This window comes from Pristiophorus japonicus, chromosome 19, assembly GCF_044704955.1.
Source record: "Pristiophorus japonicus isolate sPriJap1 chromosome 19, sPriJap1.hap1, whole genome shotgun sequence".
In the NCBI taxonomy this organism is placed as follows: domain Eukaryota; kingdom Metazoa; phylum Chordata; class Chondrichthyes; family Pristiophoridae; genus Pristiophorus; species Pristiophorus japonicus.
In genome coordinates, this window is record NC_091995.1 from 7,512,792 (window position 1) to 7,537,569 (window position 24,778).

At 44.1% G+C, this 24,778-nt stretch overlaps 1 protein-coding gene across 3 annotated transcripts in view; it reads right to left on the reverse strand.

The window, feature by feature from the left end:
* The window catches only part of LOC139229687 (butyrophilin subfamily 1 member A1-like), a 191,923-nt gene that overhangs the window by 65,803 nt on the left and 101,342 nt on the right, over positions 1-24,778 (reverse strand). For 2 of the 3 annotated variants that reach the window (XM_070861206.1, XM_070861205.1), the window contains exons 7-8: positions 23,323-23,442; positions 20,345-20,377 (exon numbers count right to left, since the gene is read on the reverse strand). In XM_070861206.1, the coding sequence (XP_070717307.1) occupies positions 20,345-20,377; positions 23,323-23,442 (153 nt within the window). The remainder of the gene's footprint in view (positions 1-20,344; positions 20,378-23,322; positions 23,443-24,778) is intronic. The other variant, XM_070861208.1, reaches the window with a different exon arrangement.

Genomic DNA, 24,778 nt, shown 5'->3' on the forward strand with positions numbered 1-24,778 from the left:
TGTATATAAACAGGCCTCCCACGCTGTACCTTCACTCTGGAGTCTAATTAAAGGAGCTAAGGTCACACTTAGTTTCATCCTTTATTATGAGCGTAATCGGAGCCTCACGCAACGTTCTGCACGCAACCGTAACAGTCACTGACAACTGCGATATAAGTTCCTCCAGCCTGCATTTAAATATGCTGCTAATAATGCCTGCTGTACCCTGGGACCACCTGTTTTTTTCAGTCGTTTTCTGGAGTGGTCGTTAAATGAGGTGTTGGGGCCGAAAGTTCCATTCGGGGCGCTAGCGCAGTCTTACATGAAGATTTACATCATACTGACAGTGTAAACGGAGGACGGAGCAGTAAGTTTCTGCACCATCGCGAAACTTCCTGCCGGCGCTAAATCCAGTATGCCCTGGTTCACACCCAGAAACAGCATTTACCGCCCAGCTGGGGCGTGAAACGAGGTGCAAAAGACCGGAAAATCCAGCCCAATGTGTACAGTTTTGGTCACCTTACCGAAGGAAGGATATACTTGCCATTGAACGATCTCCAGATGGGAGGGGGATTATCCTATGAGAATAGACAGAGTAGACTAGACCTATATTTTCTAGAGTTTAGAAGAATGAGAGGGAACATACAAAATTCTACAGAGCATGACAGGGTAGATGTAAGGAAGGGTGTTCCAGGATTTTGACCCAGCGATGATGAAGGAACGGTGATAAGTCAGGATGGTGTGTGAAGGTGGTGCCGTTCCTAAGTGTCTGCAGCACTTGTCCTTCTAGGTGGTAGAGATCGCAGGTTTGGGAGGTGCTGCCGCAGAAGACTCGGCGAGTTGCTGAAGTACATATTGTAGAAGATGAACAGGGAGTTAAACAAAAAATTATTACCAAGGACACTGACTTATTGGCATTGAGGGTCTTACTGGGTTTGGGGGGCATTGAGAAGGGTGCCTGGGGCAGCACTGAGATGCAGTCTCAAGGTGCAGTACTTTGAGGGGGTTCCAGGGAGGGTTCTGAAAATATAATGGCAGGTCCTGGTGTGTAGAATCAGGGAGCAGGTTTCCTGGGATTTTGGAGAATTGGGGAGGGAAGTTTCGGTGTCTGGGGGCATTCTTTGCATGAAGAAGTTCTGGGCTTGCAGTCTAGAGATCTGTGAGCACCAACAAGAGGTTGTCCCAGGATGTAGAGTGGGGGCAGTGGAGGGGGTGGTGGAGAGAGAAGCGAAGTCACAGAAAGGGGATCATGGTATCCAGCAGGACTGAAGAAGAGGTTTCAGAGTGTTGGGAGTAGTCAGTGTCTGGTAGTTTTAGGGATTGCTAGGATCTGACAATATTGGGGGAAGAAAGATCTATCAGCCTTATATGGAGGGGGTCCTGGAGAATATCCCCCACATTGCATCCACCCACCATGTTACATAAGAATATAAGAAATAGGAGCAAAAGTAAGCCATTCGGCCCCTCAAGCCTGTTCCCCATTCAATAGGTTCATGGCTGATCTTCTACCTCAACTCCCTTTCCTGCACTGTCTCCATATCCCTTGATTCCCTTAATATCCAAAAATCTAGCGATCTCTGTCTTGAATATACTCAACGACTGAGCCTCCACAGCCCCCTGGGGTAGAGAATTCCAAAGATTCACCACCCACTGAGTGAAGAAATTTCTCTTCATCTCAGTCCTAAATGGCCACAGACCTTGGATTGAACCAAACACCATCAGTATGGAAAGAAAAAAAAGACTTGCATTTATATAGCGCCTTGCATAATTTCAGGAGGTTTCAAAGTGTTTTACAGCCAATTTAATATTTTTTGAAGTGTAGTCATTGTTGTAAAGTAAGAAACATAGCAGCCAATTTGAGCACAGCAAGGTCCCACAAAGAGCAATGAGATAATGACCAGATAATCTGCTTTAGTGATGTTGGATGAGGGGGATAAATATTGACCAGAACACCAGGGAGAATTCCCCTGCTCCTCTTCGAAATAGTACTGTGGGATCTTTTATGTCAACCTGAGAGAGCGGATGATGCCTCAGTTTAACATCTCATCTGAAGGCCTGCTCCCTCAAAACTGAATGCGTCTGTGTCACATACAAAGAACGGAGCAACTCAGGACTTCTGACTCTCATCTTAATGAGAAACATTCATCCCGAACTATTTGAGAGACTTACAAGTAATCAAATTAACAAATTTATTTAACTTGAAGGCCCCAAAATTTCCCCCTACCTGAAACGAGGCGCACACACCCCGTTTTGAGTGTTTTCACCGCGGCGGTGGTTGAAGTGGCCTCTTGAGCAAAATTCCACTCTTTGGTTTTCTTTCAGTCGGATCCGGAAGTCGTTCTTAATGGGGGTGGATATGCGGTGGTGAAATTGGGGGGTGGGGGTGCAGAGTGGCCGTCATGTTGACGTCATCACGGTGCCATGTCACCATGGGCTCTCCCCTTCATTTAAAGGGTCCTGCGCGATGTTAAAAATTTGGTCCACTGGGCCACCAGGGAGGGTTTCAGCCGGGCCAGCAGTCTGTTGGCGGCCCGGCCGAACCCGGGGGCATAATTGTCACAAACAAAAAACATGGCGGCAGCGGCAGTAGGTCCTCCCCTTTAATGGGAGCCGTGCCACCATTGCAGAAGGCCACAGCCTCACTACACCCTCATGAAAAAGCTTGCTATGTTACCACAGGGTGAGAGGACGATTTTCACAGTGGAATTTCACCGTCGGGGTGGTGGGGGGTAGATCGGTGGTGTACACTGTGATGATGCCCTTAGCACGGATCGGCAGCAGCGGAACGGTAGGGGGGGTTGCTGGGGGAGGCGGGGAGAGCGGAATTTTGATAATAGCGGCCATTACACAAAAAGTCGCCGGCCATTGCATTCAGCAGTCTGGCCGTCGCTTTCCGGTGTTAAGCGGCCTCAGGAAAGGGGCAATTTCGGGGCCTAGGTGTTTATTGTATTTATTAAAATGTGAAGGGAGAAAATAGTGAGTGGTAGTTACATAACTGTATATTATTTCTGAATATGAAATTTATGCAAAGTTCTGAAAGCTGATTTTAATAAAGATAGGAAGGGCCTGTTACCAACCATACTCTTTCAGAAGTTACTTTAATATTTCTCACATATATAACGGGACACACAAAGAACTCTGACGGTCACTAAATTTATTTTGTACTTTTGATACCATTAGTAGATTAACTCTCAGCAGTTTTACATTATCTTCCTTAACCACAATCACAGTGACAATGTTTGTTAATTTTAGCCAGAGTGTGTTTGAATGGGTGCATTGAGGTGCCTGTTTCAGTCACCCCCAACAACTAGTTACACAGTGCCCTGCAATCTGGACACTCCAGTAATGTTTCATTTTTTGAAGAGGTGAAGCAGGACTCGTTGGTGAGAGATATTTTCTAGAATTTTTGGAGTTGGTTCTTATAACAGCTTACACATAAAAAATCATTTCTCAACAATTCTGACAGGGCTCCACAGCACGAAGGAGATAGTTTTCTATAGAGCGGGCAGATTAGTTTATACCAAGGATAATACCGAGCATCGCGAGAGCAGGAGAGTCGGCCGGAGCAGCATCGACTGACCTGTGAGTTTAAGAAGTAAACAGATTCGAAGTGTGACATCAAAGGAAAGCAGGTGAGTGATTGGTCAGTATTTCTCACTTTTCCTTGGGCATTGGTTTAAATTAAGAGCTGGGATTAAAAATGTAAAAACATTCAAAATGTGAAAACCTAATTAATTAAGTACATTAGAGATGACAGGGCAGGCAATGTGTTACTGCTGCTGCATATGGGAGCTGGTTGGCCTCATTGAGATCCACGTCAACCACATCTACAGGAAGAGTCTGCAGCTCGAGGAACTTCGGCTTCGTGATGATGAGCTGGAGTCTGAGCCGCTTACACTGCGACACATCAGGGAGGGGGAGAGTTACCTGGATGCTGTGTTCCAGGAGGCATTCTCACCCCTTGTGGTGGAGTAAACTCTACATCGTGTTCTTACTCTGCTTCTTCTATGGGGTTGCTGAACCTCCTTTTAGTTTGATCCACATACAGTATAAATGCACACGAGGCCCATACTTGAGAGAAGGTCGCTCTGTGACCAGTTACCTTTATTACCAAGACCTCAAGTGATGAAGGTGGGTGGAGCTTCCCCTTTTATACCTGAAAATCCAGGTTAGGAGTGTCTCCCACAAGTTTGCCCCCTGTGGTCAATGTTCTCAAGGTGTACAACTTAGGTCAGCTTATACATGGATTACAATGATAGTTGAATACATGACACCCCTTAGATTAACTCATTCAAATTTGGTCGGTGGTCAGGACAGGAGGGTGTGACTACGAGTGAGGCAGGTATGGGGACCAAGGAGGTAGTGATGGTGGAGCCTCAGCCTTTGCTCTTGTCCAATAGGTACGAGATTCTTGCTCCCTTTGTGGACGAGAGCAGGGACTGCAGGGAGGATGAGCAAACTGACCACAATACCGTGGTACAGGGAGCCATTCAAGTGGGGCGAAAAAAAAGAAATGTGGTAGCGGTCAGTATAGTTAGGGGGATAGATATTATTCTCTGCAGCCGAGACCCTGAGTCCCGAAGACTATGTTGCCTGCCTGGTGCCAGGGTTAAGGACATCTCCTCTCGACTGGAGAGGAACTTGGAGTGGGAGGGGGAAGATCCAGTTGTCGTGCTCCACATAGGTACTAACGACATAGGTAGAACAAACAGGTTCTGCTGAGGGAGTATTGTAATTTGCTATGGGAGTGTGTCATGCTCCTGCTGTGTCCCTGACAACTATGTGTGCAGGAAGTGTGTCCTGCTGACAGACCACATTGCGGCACTGGAGCGGCACATGGACTCACTCTGGAACATCTGCGATGCTGAGGATGTTGTGGATAGGACGTTTAGTGAGCTGGTCACACTGCAGGTAAAGGTTACACAGGCAGATAGGGAATGGGTGACCATCAGGAAGAGCAGGGGAAGGAAGGTAGTGCAGGGGTCCCCTGTGGTCACCTCCCTCCAAAACAGATATACTGTTTTGGATACTGTTAAGGGAGGTGGCTCATCAGGGGAAGGCAGCAGCAGCCAAGTTTATGGCACCAGGAGTGACTCTGCTGCACAGAACGGCAGGAAAAAGAGTGGGAGAGCTATAGTGATAGGGGATTCTATTGCAAGGGGAATACATAGGCGTTTCTGTGGCTGCAAACGAGACTCCAGGATGGTATGTTGCCTCCCTGGTGCAAGGGTCAAGGATGTCTTGGAGCGGCTGCAGGGTATTCTGGAGGGGGATGGTGAACAGCCAGTTGTTGTGGTGCACATAGGTATCAACGATATAGGTAAAAAACGGGATGAGGTCCTACAAGCTGAATTTAGGGAGCTAGGAGTTAAATTAAAAAGTAGGACCTCAAAGGTAGTAATCTCAGGATTGCCATCAGTGCCACGTGCTAGTCAGAGTAGGAATAGCAGGATAGTTCAGATGAATACGTGGCTCAAGGAATGGTGCAAAGGGGAGGGATTCAAATTCCTGGGCATTGGAACCGGTTCTGGGGGAGGTGGGACCAGTACAAACTGGACGGTCTGCACCTTGGCAGGACAGGAACCAATGTCCTAGATGGAGTGTTTGCTAGTGCTGTTGGGAAGGGTTTAAACGAATATGGCAGGGGGATGGGAATCTATGCAGGGAGGCAGAAGGAAGTAAAAAGGGGGTTGAAGCAAATGGTAGGAAGGAGAAAAGTAAGAGTGGAGAAATCAAGTGCAAAAATCAAAAAAGGTTACATTACAGCATAATTCTAAAAGGACAAAGAGTGTTAAAAAACAAGCCTGAAGGCTCTGAGTCTCAATGCGAGGGGCATTCGTAATAAGGTGGATGAATTAACTGCGCAGATAGCTGTTAACGGATATGATGTAATTGGGATTACGGAGACATGGCTCCAGGGTAACCAAGGCTGGGAACTCAACATCCAGGGGTATTCAATATACAGGAAGGATAGACAGAAAGGCAAAGGAGGTGGGGTAGCATTGCTGGTTAAAGAGGAGATTAACGCAATAGTAAGGCATGCCATTAGTTTGGATGATGTGGAATCTATACGGATAGAACTGCGAAATACCAAAGGGCAGAAAATGTTAGTGGGAGTTGTGTACAGACTACCAAACAGTAGTAGTGAGGTTGGGGATGGCATCAAACAAGAAATTAGGGAAGCGTGTAATAAAGGTACAGCAGTTATCATGGATGATTTTAATCTAAATATAGATTGGGCTAACCAAATTGGTAGCAATACTGTGGAGGAGGATTTCCTGGAGTGTATAAGGGATGGTTTTCTAGACCAATATGTCGAAGAACCAACTAGAGAACAGGTGATCCTAGACTGGGTCTTGTGTAATGAGAGAGGATTAATTAGCAATCTTGTTGTGCAAGGGCCCTTAGGAAAGAGTGACCATAATATGGTAGAATTCTTCATTAAGATGGAGAGTGACACAGTTAATTCAGAGACTAGGGTGCTGAACTTAAAGAAACGTAACTTCAATGGTATGAGACATAAATTGGTTGGGATAGACTGGCGAATGATAGTTAAAGGGTTAACGGTAGATAGACAATGGCAGACATTTAAAGATCACATGGATGAACTACAACAAATGTACATTCCTATCTGGCATAAAAATAAAACGGAGAAGGTGGCTCTACCGTGGCTAACAAGGGAAATTAGAGTTAGTGTTAAATCCAAGGGAGAGGCGTATAAATTGGCCAGAAAAAGCAACAAACCTGAGGACTGGAAGAAATTTAGAATTCAGCAGAGGAGAACTAAGGGTTTAATTAGGAGGGGGGAAATTGAGTATGAGAGGAAGCTTGCAGAGAACATAAAAACTGACTGCAAAAGCTTCTTTAGCTATGTGAAGAGAAAACGATTAGTGAAAACTAATATGTAGGTCCCTTGCAGTCAGAATCAGGTGAATTCATAATGGGGTACAAGGAAATGGCAGACCAACTGAACAAATACTTTGGTTCTGTCTTCACTAAGGAAGACACGAATAACCACCCGAAAATACTAGGGGACCGAGGGTCTAGTGAGAAGGGGGAGCTGAGAGAAGTCCTTATTAGTCAGGAAATGGTGTTAGGGAAATTGATGGGATTAGAGATCTTTAAATCGCCAGGGCCTGATGGTCTGCATCCCCGAATACTTAAGGAAGTGGCCCTAGAAATAGTAGATGCTTTGGTGATCATTTTCCAACATTCCATGGACTCTGGATCAGTTCCTATGGATTGGAAGGTAGCTAATGTAACCCCACTTTTTAAAAAAGCGGGGAGAGAGAAAACAGGGAATTATAGACCGGTTAGCCTGACATCAATAGTGGGAAAAATGCTGGAATCAATTATTAAAGATGTAATAGCAGCGCATTTGGAAAGCAGTGACAGGATTGGTCCAAGTCAGCATGGATTTATGAAAGGGAAATCATGCTTGACAAATCTTCTGGAATTTTTTGAGGATGTAACTAGTAGAGTGGATAAGGGAGAATTAGTGGATGTGGTGTATTTGGACTTTCAAAAGGCTTTTGACAAGGTCCCACACAAGAGATTGGTGTGAAAAATTAAGGCACATGGTATTGGTGGTAATGTATTGACGTGGATAGAGAACTGGTTGGCAGACAGGAAGCAGAGAGTGGGAATAAACTGGTCCTTTTCAGGATTTCAGGCAGTGACTAGTGGGATACCGCAAAGTTCAGTGCTAGGACCCCAGCTGTTCACAATACATATTAATGATTTAGATGAAGGAATTGAGTGTAATATCTCCAGGTTTGCAGATGACACTAAACTGGATGGCAGTGTGAGTTGTGAGGAGGATGCTAAGAGGCTGCATGGTGACTTGGACAGGTTAGGTGAGTGGGCAAATGCATGGCAGATGCAGTATAATGTGGATAAGTGTGAGGTTATCCACTTTGGTGGCAAAAACAGGAAGGCAGATAATCTGAATGGTGACAGATTAGGAAAAAGGGAGGTGCAACGAGACCTGGGTGTCATGGTACATCAGTCATTGAAAGTAGGCATGCAGGTACAGCAGGCAGTAAAGAAAGCAAATGGCATGTTGGCCTTCATAGCGAGAGAATTTGAGTACAGGAGCAGGGAGGCCTTGCTGTAGTTGTACAGGGCCTTGATGAGACCACACCTTGAGTATTATGTGCAGTTTTGGTCTCCTAATCTGAGGAAGAACATTCTTGCTATTGAGGGAGTGCAGCGAAGGTTCACCAGACTGATTCCCGGGATGGCAGGACTGACATGAAGAAAGATTGGATCGACTCGGCTTATATTTACTGGAATTTAGAAGAATGAGTGGGGATCTCATAGAAGCATATAAAATTCTGACAGGGTTGGACAGGTTAGATGCAGGAAAAATGTTCCCGATGTTGGGGAAGTCTAGAACTAGGGGTCACAGTCTAAGGATAAGGGAAAAGCCATATAGGACCGAGATGAGGAGAAACTTTTCCACGCAGAGAATTGTGAACCTGTGGAATTCTCTACCACAGAAAGCTGTTGAGTCCAGTTTGTTGGATATATTCAAAAGGGAGTTAGATGTGGCCTTTACGGCCAAAGGGATCAGAAGGTATGGAGAGAAGGCAGGAGTGGGATAGTGAAGTTGCAGGATCAGCCATGATAATATTGAATGGGGGTGCAGGTTTGAAGGGCCGAATGGCCTGTTCCTGCACCTATTTTCTATGTAACAAGATAATGTATAGCACCCTCTAGCTAGGAGGTAGCAATATAATGTGTAGTGCCGTCTAGCTAGGAGGTATCAATCTAATGTGTAGCGCCCTCTAACTAGGAGGTAGAGGGAGCTGTATTGAGAATGATGGTCTGTGAAGGAACGCCATCTTAAGCTCCATATGGCTGTCTGAGATCTCCCAAATAAATAGAGTTGTTGAACTAAGAGTGTTCATGAGGCTATGAAATACATAGTGTCAGCAGCAGAGACGTCCGATCTTTCGTCAAATGCATCCAAGTTCGAAATATTGGAAATGTTAAGACTTTTTTGAGCCGATCAAAATCGACCTTAAGCAGTGTAGAGTGTGCTTCCTACACATTGCGCATGGATCCGTGAAGGGCGCTGAATAGTCATAAGCTTGTAAAATAATCTAGAGGCATTAGTAAAGTAAACTTAAAGTGGCATAAGCTATTGTAGAGTCTCGATTGAAAAAGTATTTCTACAATTATATGGCCACGATATTTTACTATCAGATTTGTTTTGTCCTCTGGCTATTTGAACTGTATTCATAGAAGTGATAAACTCAAAGTCTTAAACTGTAGCGAGTTATCATGACCATCATGTTGCCAACTCCTGCACACATTCCTCTCCCACCTCCATTGTAGGTGACTAGCGATTTGAAAGCCAACTGGAAAAAATTCAAGCAGCTATGCGACAGCTATGAAATTATCAAGAATATTGTGGAAAAAACAGATAGAGTTAGGGTTGCAATATTGACAGCGATGCTCTAGATATCCACAATAATCTTCCCTATTAATCAGAGGAAGACAAACAGGAAATTGAAATTATTTTGAAGTTCTGGGAAGAGCACTGTAAAGCTAAAACTAATATTATCTATGAATGGTACCAGTTTAACAACTGTGTACAAGGGGACAAGCGGTTTGACAGATATCTCCTGAAAGTGAGAGAGCTAGTATCGTCATGTGATTTCGGCAACTTGAGGGATGATTTCATCAGAGAGCACATAGTCTGCGGAATATCTGATAATACTCTGCGTAAGAGGCTGTTGCAAGAATCAAGCCTAATGCTCGATAAATGTATGATGCTCTGTTATGCTACAGAGACCACAGTTGCGCAAATGAAATCCATGAAGCTCACTAAAACAGACTCTGAAGATTTCAAAGCTGTCAGACAGAAACCCTGATCCACAAAGAAAGAATTCACAGACAAAGAATTCATGAACAATTGCAGATATTGTGGCAAATGACATGAGCTGTCAAAAACTAAATTCCCAGCATATGGGAAGACCTGCACAAGTTGAGGCAAACTAAATCACTTTTCTCAAAAGTACAGACAGAGCGGATAGAGGAAGAAGTCTACACATAACCCTAAATATAAGGGCAAGTCAAAAGTTCATGTGAAGAGAGTTATGATTCTGGTTTTGAAGTCATGACTGTAAAGATGCTTGGTAAAGTTGATCACACAATCAAGGACAAAGCTGACAGAAAGTATCCGAACAAAATTATGGATACCGTCTCCATTAAAGGTCAAATAGTAAAAATGCAAATAGATTGTGGGGCCACATGCAATGTGTTATCTCTTACATACTTACCTAAAGGCTTAAAGATAAAAGAATCTAAGACAATACTGTCACTATATGACAAGCATGCAACCATTCCAGTTGTAGGGACTTGTAATGTGCCACTGGAAAATACAAAAAACAAGCAAAAGTACGTTGTGCCCTTTGTGATATTGAGGGTCAAAGTGCACCCTGATTGGCTCACGCACAGCTCAACAGCTACAACTGATAAAAGTGCAGCATCAGAATATCACGGTGGTAAATGAACCATGCGAATCGCAAACTACGAACAAGGCAAACGTCTCGCTAGCGTCAAAAACTGATGTCAACAATGCGTGTTTAAGGGACTTGGACACATGCCAGGGACAGTTCACTTTGAACTTAATGAATCAGCGACACCAGCTGTAATGCCACCCAGACGGGTGCCAATAACGGTCAAACAAACGCTAAAAGAGGAACTTGATCGTTTGGAAAAATGACAAATCATCACGAAAGTGGTTGAACTGACGGACTGGGTATCCAGTCTAGTGACTCTACAAAAACCAAATGGAAAGATACGAGTATGTATCGACCCTCAACATCTGAACAATATCCTGAAACATGGACACTATCCACTTCCTGTGATCGATGACATCTTGCCACGATGTCAAATGTAAAGGTCTTCACTAAAGCTGACTGCAAGGAGGGCTTCTTGCAATGTGAACTAGACACAGAGTCCTCCTACCTCATGACCTTCCAGACCCTATATGGACGATAGTGATATAATAATATGCTATTTGGCATCAGTCCTGCCCCGGAAATCTTCCAGCAGAAACTAGACCAGAACCTCAGGGTCTAAATGGAGTCTACAAGTTTGCAGATGATATCTTGATCACTGGACGCGGTGAGACACTAAAAGAGGCCAATCACGATCATGACACAAACTTACGCAAATTCATGCAGAGATGCAGAGAGCGAAACATCAAACTAAACTTTCGGTAAGTTCAAATACAAGAACTCCCAAGTGAAATACATGGGACACATACTGTCTAGTGATGGACTCCGATAATGCATAGCACCCTCTAGCTTGGAGGCATAGGGAGCTGCATTGAGAGAGAGGATCTGTGAAGGAACGCCATTTTAAGCTTCACAAGGTTGTCTGAGATCTTCCAAATAAATAGAGTTAAGTTGAATTAAGAGTGTTCAAGAGACTATAAAATACAAGTATGAGCAGCTAGGGACTAAATTAAAAAGCAGAACCACAAGGGTAATAATCTCTGGATTACTACCTGAGCCGAGCAAGTTTACATAGGGTGAATAGGATCAGAGAGATGAACAAATGGCTCAAAGATAGGTGTGGGAGGAATGGGTTTCAATTCATGGGGCCCTAGCACCAGTACTGGAATAGGAGGGAGCTGTTCCATCGGGATGGACTTCACTTGAACCAGGCTGGGGCCAATGTCTTGGCGAATCGAATAACTAGGGCTATAGATGGGGCTTTAAACTAAATAGTGCGGGGGAGGGATCAGTTGAGCAGAAATTAAAAAGTCAAATAGAAAGGAGAAGGCAAAAGTCCAGGATAGCGATAGGGGTAATGATAACCAGAGTGTGACAAGTAAGGACAGAAGATATACACATAAGACAAAATTAAAAGCTCTATATCTGAACGCACAAAACATTCCTAACAAGATAGATGAGTGACAGCACAAATAGAAATAAATGTGTATGATCTGATAGCCATTACAGAGACGTGGTTGCAAGGTGACCAAGGCTGAGAACTAAATATTCAGGGGTATTTGCCATTTCGTAAGGATAGGCAGAACGTAAAAGGAGGTGGGGTAGCTCTATTAATAAAGGATGCGATCAGTGCAGTAGTGAGAAATAATATTGGCTCAGAAGATCAAGATGTAGAATCAGTTTGGGTGGAGATAAGAAATAATAATGGAAAGAAGTCACTGGTGGGAGTGGTCTACAGGCCCCCAAGCAGTAGCTACACTGTACGACAGAGTATAAATCAAGAAATACTGGAGGCTGTAAGAAAGGTGCAGCAATAATCATGGATGATTTTAATCTTCATATTGATTGGACAAATCAAATTGGCAAAGATAGCCTTGAGGAAGAGTTCATAGAGTGTATGCGGGATGGTTTCTTGGAACAATACGTTGTGGAACCAACCAGGGAGCAGACTATTTTAGATCTGGTAATGTTCAACAACTCTGGATTAATTAATGATCTCGTAGTGAAGGATCCTCTTGGGAAGAATGATCATAACATGGTAGAATTTCAAATTCAATTTGAGGGTGAGAAAGCTTGGTCTCAAATTAGTGTTCTGAACTTAAATAAAGGTAATTACAAAGGTATGAAGGCAGAGTTGGTTAAAGTGGACTGGGAAAATAGATTAACGGGTACGACTGTAGAAAAACAGTGGAAAACATTTAAGGAGATATTTCATAACTCTCAGCAAAGATTTATTCCAATGAGAAAAACAGATGCTAAGAGAAGGATGAACCATCCGTGGCTAACTAAGGAAGTAAAGGATGGTATCAAATTGAAAACAAAGGCATACAATGTTGAAAGGCCAGAGGATTGGGAATTTTTTAGAAAGCAGCAAAGGACGATTAAAAAAATGATAAAGGCAAAGAAGATAGCATATGAGAGTAAACTAACAAGAAATATAAAAGCAGACAGTAAGAGCTTCGACAGGTTTATACAAAGGAAGTGAGTTGCTAAGGTAAACATTGGATGAGACTGGAGAATTAATAATGGGAAACAAGGAAATGGCAGAGACTTTGAACAAATATTTTGTATTGATCTTCACAGTAGAGGACACTAAAAACATTCCAATAATTGATAATCAAGGAGCTATTGGCGGTGGCGGGGGGGGGGGAGGGGGACTTAAAACAATCACTATCACTAGAGATAAAGTACTAGGAAACCTAATGGGACTGAAGGTGAACAAGTCCCCTGGACCTGATGGCCTGCATCCTGGGGACTTAAAAGAAGTGGCTGCAAAGATAGTGGATGCATTGTTTGTAATCATGCAATATTCCCTGAATTCTGGAGGGGTCCCAGCAGGCGGAAAACTGCAAATGTAACGCCCTATTTAAGGAAGGAGGGATACAGAAAGCAGGAAGCCATAGACCAGTTAGCGTAACATCTGTCATTGGGAAAATGCTGGAGTCCATCATTACGGAAATAGTAGCAGAACATTCAGAAAATCATAATGTAGTCAAGTAGAGTCAGCATGGTTTTATGAAAGAGAAATCATGTTTGACAAAATTTCTGGAGTTCTTTTCAGGATGTAACGAGCAGGGTGGATAAAGGGAAACCAGTTGATGTCATGTATTTGGATTTCCAGAAAGCATTCGATAAGGTGCCACACAAAAGGTTACTGCACAAGGTAAGAGCTCACAGAGTTGGGGGTAATACATTAGTGTGGCTAGAGGATTGGCTAACTAACAAAAAACAGAGAGGTGGGATAAATGGGTCAGTTTCAGGTTGGCAAACTCTAATTAGTGGGGTGTCACAGGGATCGGTGCTGGGGCCACAACTATTTACAATCTATATTAATGACTTGGATGAAGGGACCGAGTGTAATGTAGCCAAATTTGCTGATGATACAAAGATAGGTGGGATAGGTGAGGAGGACGCAAAGAATCTACAAAGGGATATAGATAGGCTTAGTGAGTGGGCAAAAATTTGGCAGGTGCACTATAATGTGGGAAAATATGAGGTTATCCACTTTGGTAGGAAAAATAAGAAAGCAAATTATTATTAAAATGGGGAGCGATTAACAAAATGCTGTAGTACAGAGGCATCTGGGGGTTCTTGTACATGAAGGCAGAATGTTAGCATTCAGGTACAGCAAGTAATCAGGAAGGCAAATAGAATATTGGCCTTTATTGCAAGGGGAGGTTGGATTATAAAAGTGTGGAAGTCCTGCTCTATCTTGGTAAGATCACACCTGGAGTAATGCGTACAGTTTTGGTCTCCTTATTTAAGGAAGGATATACTTGCAATGGAGGCAGTTCAGACAAGGTTCGCGAGATTGATTCCTGAGATGAAGGGGTTGTCATATGAAGAAAGGTTGAGCAGGTTGGGCCTGTACTCAATGGAGTTTAGAAGAATGAGAGGTGATCTTATTGAAACATATAAGATTCTGAGGGGGCTTGACAGGGTAGATACAGAGAGGATATTTCCACTCATGGGGGAATCTAGAACTAGGAGGCATTGTCTCAGAATACGGGGTCGTCCATTTAAAACAGAAATGAGGAGGAATTTCTTCTCTCAGAGGGTCATGAATCTTTGGAATTCTCTTCCCCAGAGAGCTGTGGAAGCTGTATTTAAGGTGGAGATAGACAGATTTTTGAATGATAAGGAAGTCAAGGGTTATGGAGGGCGGGCAGGGAAGTTAAGTTGAGGCCAGGATCAGATCAGCCATGATCTTATTCAATGGTGGAGCAGGCTCGAGGGGCCAAATGGCCGACTCCTGCTCCTATTTCTTATGTTCTTATATAAACTTGGCTCTGTGGTAGCACGTTAACCTAAGTCAAAAGTTTACGGATCAATCCACACTCCGGGACTTGAGTACATTATCTAGGCTGACACTTTAGTACAATACTGAGGGAACACCGTGTCATGTATTTAACTGTCATTGTAACCCATGTATAAACTGACCTAAGTTGTACATTGTGAGAACATTGACCACTAGGTGGTGAACTTGTTGGAGACACTCCTAACCTGGTCTTTCAGGTATAAAAGGAGAAGCCCCACCCACCTTCATCACTTCAATGCTGGCTAATAAAGGTTACTGCTCACAGAGTGACCTTCTCTCAAGTACGGGCCTCATGTGCATTTATACTGTATAGTAAGGACGCATTATTGGTGACGAGAAACTGGGATTTAAACCACGCGAACATGGCCACTAGCAGCACAGACGAGAGGTACTGTGTTGGTGATGATTGGGACGACTTTATTGAGAGACTACAGCAAAGCTTTATCACTAAGGAATGGCTGGGACAGGATTCGGCCGACAAACACAGGGCTCATCTCCTGACGGTTTGTGGATCCAGGACGTACTCCCTGATGAAGGACCTTCTAGCGCCAGAGAAGCCGGCGGACAAGACTTTTGAAGAGCTCAGTAAGTGGATCGGGGAACACTTTAAACCGGCGAGCAGCATGCACATGGCGAGACACCGGTTTTACACGCACCGGCGGCGAGAAGGGCAAAGCGTTCCAGACTTCGTGGCAGACCTCCGGCGACTGGCGAGCCTATGTAAGTTTACAGATGCATGCAGAGCGGAGATGCTGCGAGACTTTTTTATCGAGGGCATCAGGCATGCTGGGGTTTTCAGGAAACTGATTGAGACCAAAAACTTGACCCTGGAAACGGCGGATTTGATGGCCCAGACATTTATCTCAGGGGAGAAAGATAAATGTGCCTCAGTGTCAAAATTGTTATCTCATAATACTCCTGCAAAGCACCTTGGGACGTTTCACTACATTAAAGGTGCTATATAAATACAAGTTGTTGCCTGACCTGCTGAGCATGTTCTGGTTTTATTTTGCCAGTTTAGGTTGAACTCTGACCCTCCTGCTCCAATGTATTTATTTTTTCTGCCTGTAGAGAGAGACAGCAATGGCCTCTGACCGTGTTGGCCATGATGACTATGTCCTGTTTGATGGATACGATAGTCTGGATGACCATGGCAGCAGCAGAATGATGTTTGACAAAAATCTTGGTTTAAATGCAGCAAATGGACAGGGAGTCAACATTGTTAATGCGGCACACAGTTCTCCAGGCAGACAGTGGCAATCTGACATGCCCCAGCATGTAGTCGAATCCAAAGGGGGAATTCAACAGAGACAATGGCTAGCTGAACGGCGATTCACGCCATCACAAGGGACAATGCGGCCAGTAATGAGGCCATCAACACCTGATAATTGGGTGCTTAAGAACAGTTACACAGACAGTCAGAGACGATCGACTGGTAATGGATCTTTTGTTTCCAACAACGGCTCATGTTGGAGGTGTGGAGGCAGACACCCAGCCAGAGCTTGCAGGTATCAGCAATATACTTGCAGAAATTGCAACGTAAGCGATCACTTGGTGCGTATGTGCAGGAAGCCTGCGGCCAGGTTGATGTACGAGGAGGACGGGGACGATGTAAGCTCTACGAGGCCAAATGGACACTGGGGGAACACGCTGGAAGCTGAAGTTCAGCGAGTTCATGTGGAGCACATATACAGTTCATACACCAGGACGCCACCGATAATGATGAAAGTGCTCCTCAATGGCATCCCAGTATCAATGGAGCTAGACACAGGGGCCAGCCAGTCTCTGATGAGTATCAAACAGTTCAACAAGTTGTGGGCGTCCAAGGCCAGGATGCCAAAATTATTGCCAATTGACGCACAGCTACGGACATAAACAAAGGAGATCATTCCGGTGCGAGGCAGCGCCACGGTAGTCGTGACCCACAAAGATTCAGAGAACAGGTTGCCACTCTGGATTGTCCCGGGGGATGGTCCCACACTGCTGGGGAGGAGTTGGCTGTCTGTCATGAACTGGAAATGGGGCGATGTCAACGCAATTTCTTCTGTGGAGTGAATATCATGCTCACAGATCCTGGACAAATTTGACTCACTATTTCAGCCTGGCATTGGCACTTTCATGGGAACCAAGGTAGTGATTCACATAAACCCGGATGCCAGGCCAATACACTACAAGGCCAGAGCGGTGCCGTACATGATGCGGGTAAAGATAAAAGGCGAATTGGATCGCCTGCTGAGGAAAGGCATCATCTCGCCAGTCGAATTCAGTGACTGGGCGAGCCCGATTGTGCCGGTGCTCAAGGCGGATGGGTCGGTCAGGATATGTGGTGATTACAAGGCCACCATCAATCGTGTGTCACTCCAAGACCAGTACCCGCTACCGAGAGCGGAGGACCTCTTTGCGACGCTATCAGGTGGCAAACTTTTTTCAAAATTGAACCTAACCTGAGCTTACATGACCCAGGAGTTGGCAAGTGAGTCGAAGAAGCTGACCACCGTCGTCCTATGGGGTCGGGTGTGTGTTGCAGCATGTTAATACCAAGGGTCAGTTACAGCCAGTAGCTTATGCCTCCAGAAGTCTGTCCCAGGCAGAACGGGGCTATGGGATGGTAGAAAAGGAAGCGCTTGCATGTGTAAATGCAGTAAAAAAAATGTACCAGTACCTGTTTGGCAATAAATTTGAGCTGGAGACAGATCAAAAACCCCTAATATCCCTTTTGGCCGACAACAAGACCATAAATGTAAATGCATCGGCCCGTATACAAAGGCGGGCACTCACGTTAGCCGCCTATGATTATACAATCTGACACAGACCGGACACTGAAAACTGCGCCGATGCACTCAACAGGCTCCCCCTAGCCACCACCGAGGGGTCAACCGATGCTAAGATGGTCATGGTTGTTGAAGCTTTCGAAAGCGAAGGCTCACCCGTGACAGCCCGTCAGATCAAAGTCTGTACAAATAGAGACCCGCTACTGTCCTTAGTCAAGAAATGTGTCCTGAATGGGGACTGGGCAGCCACGTACGGGGCATTCCCTGAGGAGTTTAAACCGTTTCATAGGCGCAAGGATGAACTCTCGATTCAGGCCGATTGCCTACTATGGGGAAACCGAGTAGTCATGCCCCAGATGGGCAGAGCGATGTTCATCAGAGAACTCCAAAATGAGCACCCGGGCATAGTCATGATGAAAGCAATTGCCAGGTCATACATTTGGTGGCCTGGAACTTTGTGTTCGCAGGTGCAACACGTGTGCCCAGCTGGGCAATGTGCCCAGGGAAGCCCCCCTCAGCCCCTGGTCCTGGCCCGCCAAGCCATGGTTACGCATCCAAGTGGAATACGCAGGTCCTTTCATGGGAAAAATGTTTTTGGTTATAGTAGACGTCTACTCCAAATGGATTGAGTGTGCCATTTTAAATTAAAGCACATCCTCTGCCACGGTAGAAAGTCTACAGGCAATGTTCGCCACCCATGGTCTACCGGATGTCTTGGTCAGCGACAATGGCCCGTGCTTTAAAAGCATTGAATTCCAGGACTTCATGGCAGGAAATGGAATTAACTATGTCAGAACGGCACCGTTCAACCGGCCTCAAACGGCCAGGCAGAACGAGCAGTGCAGATAATCAAACAGGGGATGCTCAGAATCCAAGGGGGTTCCCTACAAAGCCACTTATCACCTTCCTGTTGGCCAATAGATCCCGACCAAACTCACTCACAGGGGTTCCACCCACAGAGCTGCTAATGAAAAGGACGCTCAAAACCAGGTTATCCCTTATACACCCCACCATGAAAGAAATTGTTAAGAGCAGGCCCCAGTCACAATGTGACTACCACGATGGGAATGCGAGGGCGCGATGTATTGATGTCAATGATCCTATCTTTGTTCTCAACTACGCTGCAGGGCCCAAATGGCTTGCAGGCACTGTGATTGCCAAAGAGGGGAATAGAATTCTCGTAGTTGAACTTACCAATGGACAAATATGCCGCAAACATGTGGATCAAACAAAAAGGAGGTTCAGCAACCCCATAGAAGAAGCAGAGGAAGAACATGATGTAGAGTTCACTCCTCCACAGGTGACCAAACACCGGAACCAAGTGGAGGAGAGCCCAGTCACTGTGGGCAGTCCGGACAAGCCTGAGGCACCACAAACAACAAACACTCAGACCAGTGCCCAACAACCGGAGCACCAACTCAGACGCTCTACTAGGGAGCGTAAACCACCAGAGAGACTTAACCTGTGATCCCAAGAAGACTTCGGGGGGAGGGGTGGGGTGATGTCATGTATTTAACTGTCATTGTAACCCATGTATAAACTGACCTAAGTTGTACACTGTGAGAACATTGACCACTAGGTGGTGAACTTGTGGGAGACACTCCTAACCTGGTCTTTCAGGTATAAAAAGGGAAGCCCCACCCACCTTCATCACTTCAGTGCTGGCTAATAAAGGTAACTGGTCACAGAGTGACCTTCTCTCAAGTATGGGCCTCGTGTGCATTTGTACTGTATAGTAAGGACATATTACACTGCATTTGTGAACATTCCAGCTTTTAGATGAGATATTATGCTGAGACTCCATTAAACTATTCAAGTGGACATAACAGATGCCATGGAACTACTGAAGAACAGCAGGGGAGTTCTCTTGGTGTCCTGGCCAATATTTATCTCTCAATCAAATTATTAAAAACAGATTAACTGTACATTTGTCTCATTGCTGTTTGTGGGACCCTTGTATGCATAAATTGGCTGTCACATTTGCATACATGTGAAGTGCTTTCAGACAGCCTGAGGACAAACAAATGCTACATAAATGGAAATAGTTTTTCTTTTCTTTTCATATAACTAAACATTAGAAAATATTTTGAGGCAACTATGGAGTACAGTTATAAGGAAGTTTTAATCAAAAAGCATACATTAAAAAATATGTTATGGCCTGTCTTAAAATTTGTCTAACTGGTACAGTGGGTGCACAGTGGGTTATTCTTCTCCTTTTAACTCTGGGACCTGGGACAATATCTGGCTCGATTACTGGGAGACAAGTCTCCTCCTTCTGCTAGCTGTCATTGTTCTATAGGAAATGACTTTGGGCCAATCTCAGTCTAGTTTCTAGTGTGTGTGTTTGTACAGCACAATGTGCGATGGGTTGGCACAAATTATATTACCAATGTAAGTCAGAGTGGTCAAAATAATCAGTGGTGTGGGAAACACAAATGTGACACTGGTGAGCAGTGTGCTTTTTGAGGTAGGATTGAAGGCACCCACAATTTTCTGACTGTCCGTCTGCTGTTTCTGAGGCCGCTGCGGTAGCACAGGCTTTTGCAAAATTCCTCCCAATGTAATTAAATCAAATGTCAAAGATTACTCCAAGATATCCTTGTATAGTGAATTGTGCATGAAGAATATGTAGAGGATCAGTTTACAGGTGTTAGCCTTTGTTTTGAAGAATAGCCATGCCATTAATACACATAAATAACTGAGCCTAACAGATAAAACATGTAAATGTAATTAATTAAACTTGCAATTACTCCAAAACCAACATCCTTCTACAGTTAGTGAATATTTCAATGTTGGACTCTTACCAAATTCTACAGTAGATTTCTGGAGTTGTAGTTCTGGAAAGATACAACAAAAACATTATAATGCATATTAGAAATGATAACTTATTCAGATATTCTCAATTAATTTGAATAGATATGATGAATTTTCAATGACAGTCACTTTCACCAGTACACCATACATCCATTTCGATCATCTTTAGGTGTTTAAGTGATAGACCGCACGACAATTCACGTGGTGCTACATGGTGTAATTGGTTTGTTCCTAGGGAGAATTAAGTGGGAGGTGGAAGATTAAATTAAACAGCAGAACATTTTTTGCAAAGAATTACTTGGAGATATAATAGCACACCTGAACCATAGTGGCTAAATTATTTGAAAAAGATACAAAGAAATATAAACTGTTATGGAACCAAAAGTTTTACAGACAGAAAACAGAGTGTGTGCCATTCATTGGAGGAATACTAGCCAGAAAATAAAATTAAGGCAGCAGCAAACAAAACATAATAAGAACTGGGAGTCACAAAAGAGTCAGGTGAAGATATCAGATGAGAATTAGCAGAGTATAGATAGCTAAAAAAAACCTTTAACTATCTTTTGATAAAAGTAGATGTTAAATACCAAACAGGTCCTGTAAAGGATAAATGAATAGAAATTATGGGCATCAGGAAATGGCAGATGTGATACATGCATTGTTGATATCAATCCCTACAAATAAAGACTGTGGATAAATTCCAAATCTAAAGAGTCAAATGCAGACAGGGCACATGGACCAGATGTGATACACCTTGCAATCAACAAGGAAATAAGCAATAAAATAGATGGACCGCCAGTTGATATTTTGGGGAGCTTCGTAAATAGAAATGATTAATGAAGTAACAGCAATAATAGTAACAATTAGGAAGGATTCATTCTGGTTTCCCTGTTCTTTAACCTAATCAAAAGCTATATAGAGTGTACTTTATGTAATATTATAATATTGCTGATGGCAAGCTACGGGTAGAATGTAATCAGAATCATAGAAGTTTACAGTATGGAAGGAGGCCATTTTGACACATCGTGTCCGTGCCAGCCAACAAGAAGCTATCCAGCCTCATCCCACTTTCCAGCTTTAGATCTGTAACCTTGCAGGTTATGACACTTCAAGTGCACATCCAAGTACTTTTTAAATGTGGTGAGGGTTTCTGCCTCTACCACCCTTTCAGGCAGTGAGTTCCAGACCCCCACAACTCTGCGTGAAGAAATTTTCCCTCAAATGTAAGTTAATTCATATTCAAAGTCCAAGTGATTTTAATGTAGATAAATGTAAGACAAAGTGCACAGCAATGGGAAACATGAATAGATCTTATTTGACAATAGCTTGTGCAATTGTGGGGTTTTAAACAAAATCAACAAAAAAATAAAAAGTTTACTTGCAAAGGTTGCAAGGGAAAGAGTTTGGCCATGATTACCAGCTGTTACCCAAGTATCTAGTTGAAGTGAAGCAATTATCAATAACCTGAATTGAGTTCTGAATTTATCTATAGGGGAAATAACTGCAAGTTGAAATAGGTACATTTTAACTGTTTATTTCATCACATTTAAAATAGTGGGACTGAAATTGGTCTTGGTCGGGAGCACAAACCAGGTGACAGCAAACCGACCGGCCCTCTTACACTCCGTCTGATATTCTTTTCCATTGATTTAAATAAGAAGGAATGTAATCTGGGTTCCTAACTAGTAAATATTCCAGTGCACCAATTCTGGGGTCCATCAGGAAACTGTACACTCTCACCCTGAGATTTACCATCTGATACTTTAGTGATTTTCTGATATTGGCTGGAGGTTGGCAAGGACCCAGATTATCGACCCTATCTTCTTGCTACAGAGGCAACCATAATAATAATTTCCTGAATTAATACAACAGCAAAAAGGGTGAAACAAAGCTTCATTTGTTCATGTTATTCCAGATTATTCTTGCTGCAAATTTGCTTAAGAAAATGTTCATGGCATATTTACAGTAAGAGGAACATAATCACAGAATATTCAATTGGTAACCTATGTGGAAGAGTTGTTAAAAATACTGAAAATTAAGGAAAGTTTTCTATTCAGCAGGCAAGTGGGAGTTGCAACTATTCCTTTGTTCTTCACTTCGATGTTCACTCCCCACCCCCACCATTTAATATTGAAATAATCCTGGTCTTGTTTCCACATTTCGCTGGTATAATCCTGTGCTCCTGAAATTCCACAGGGTTATTTTTTTCTCCCAACTTAACTTCCAGTGACAGAACCCCAAGAGAAACATAGGGGCCGAAATTGCCCAGTAACCCTCGAGAGCTGGGACTTTCTGCGGAATTCCCCTTACCTCCCCTCAAAGAAAGCGGAGCACAATCTCCACTTCCTTTGGGGTTGGTAACCAGGGCACTACTGGGGCACGGAGGGAAGTGCTGCGTGGATGCTCTGTGTAGCGGTAAGACGCTTCACTTAAAGGGGAGGGCTGTTACACATTCTGCAAGGCCTCTGATGGTCTCACTGGGCCACCTGGGCAGCGTGCTGGGCTGCACGATGGTGGCCCAGACCACGCTAGCGCCGCCATCACAAAGCCAACCCGAGAGTCGGTTGGCAAAAAAAGTTGGCAGCCCGGTGATCTGGCGCCCTACCATTTAATGTGTGCCCCGAGAGTGGATGTCGGCCTGCTTCGTGACCTGCAAAGCTGGCATTAAGATCCCCGGCGGGGCACTAAGGGGTCGGTCATAGTCGGCACGTACGACAGGAGCAATTTTTCAAGAGGCGGTAGCGCCCCTCTCCCTGGGGCGAAAAGTTCCTCCGTTCTGTTGCCGCCCTCCGGAGGCACTAACAGGGCTATAAAAAGGGGCAATTTCACCTCATAGTTTTTTATGGCGTTTCTCCAGGATTCCTCCAGTTTTTCACGCACGTTACAGTTGGAGACTGGGAGAACCCTCAAGTGATTTCCAGGCCTGCATCAATTTTGTCTTTTTTCACATGTTACACTGAGAATGTACCTTTAATGCGTCTATGTTGTTTCACATTCCAATAAATCACAATAGAAATAGCTGCAATTAGATGACAAAGAGTCACAAGCAACAGCACGAACCAGTTGAGGAAAGTAGGGAAGATATCGTCTGCAAAGTAAACAACAGTGAATTAGCTAATGATATTATCTGTAACATATGTCATGGAAATCATTTTTTTAGAATATCCAATATTGGTAAATGTTCATGAGGTGGCAGCCCTGCTGTAACTTCAGCAGGAATCCGCTGGAACAACCAGAAATGACAGCATTGAAGTTTACTAAATGGCCTGTTGGGGCCTCTGCCCACTTCAATCATTGCCACTGCTGTTTATTATGATGGTTGCCTCTGCAAGAACAAGGTCTCCAACATTGACATTCACGTAGCAAAAATATATTTTGTGCTGTCCCTCAACACTTGTATTCCAGGACTGGTGGGACTAACACCCCTCACTTTTCGACCTCTTTGTACGACAAGGTTCCCCAAATGTGCCCCGCGCCAGACAAACCATTTAAATTGTGCGAACTCCCCAAATGCTGCGAATTTTGGTGAAGTCAGCAGCAGAGAGTGGTCAGGGGTTAGTGCATCACAACACATACAGAGATATGGCACCCTGCAAATTTTGAGGGCCTAGGTTTGTAAATTATATTTGTCTAGGCCATATTCAACAAAGTGCTTCACAGAAGCATAATCATACAAAAATGGGTGCTAAGCCAAAGAAGGAGTTATTATAAAGGATGATCAAAAGCTTGGTCAAAACAATGAGTTTCAGGAAAAGTCTTACAGGAGAGGGAGGTGGAAAGGCAGATGGCTTTAAGTAAGGAATCCAGAGCATGGGCCGAGATGGCTGAGGCACAGCGGCCAATGGTGGGGCAAAGGGAGGGAGGGATGTGCAAAAGGAATAAGTCAGAAGAACGAGTTCAGAGGGGTCTGTAGGGCTGGAGGGAAATGCAAGAAGGTATGAGTTTATAAAGGCATTTAAACATGAAGATGAGAATTTTAAATCTGAGGCCTTGGGGACTGGGAGCCAATGTAATTCAACAAGGACAGAGGTGATCGGTGAGCAGGAGAGAATATAGGCAGCATATTTTGGATGAGCTAAGATTGACTGAGGGTGGAGGACAAGAGGCCAGCCAGGAGAGCACTGGAAGAGTCGAGTCTGGAGGAAAAAAGGCATGAATGAGGGTTTCAGCAGCAGATGTGCTGAGGCAGGGGCAGAGGCAGGAAATATTATTGGGCTGGAAGTATGTAGCCCTTCAGATGGAGAGAATATAGGGATCGAACCTTACCCTGAGGTCGAATAGGACGCAGAGATTGTAAAAAGTCAGATATAGTTTAAAACAACAGCCAATGAGAGGGATGTAACAAGTGGTGAGGGTACAGAATTTGTGGCAGGGCCAAAAGACGTGGCTTCAGACTTCCCAATGTTTAACTGGAAGAAATCATG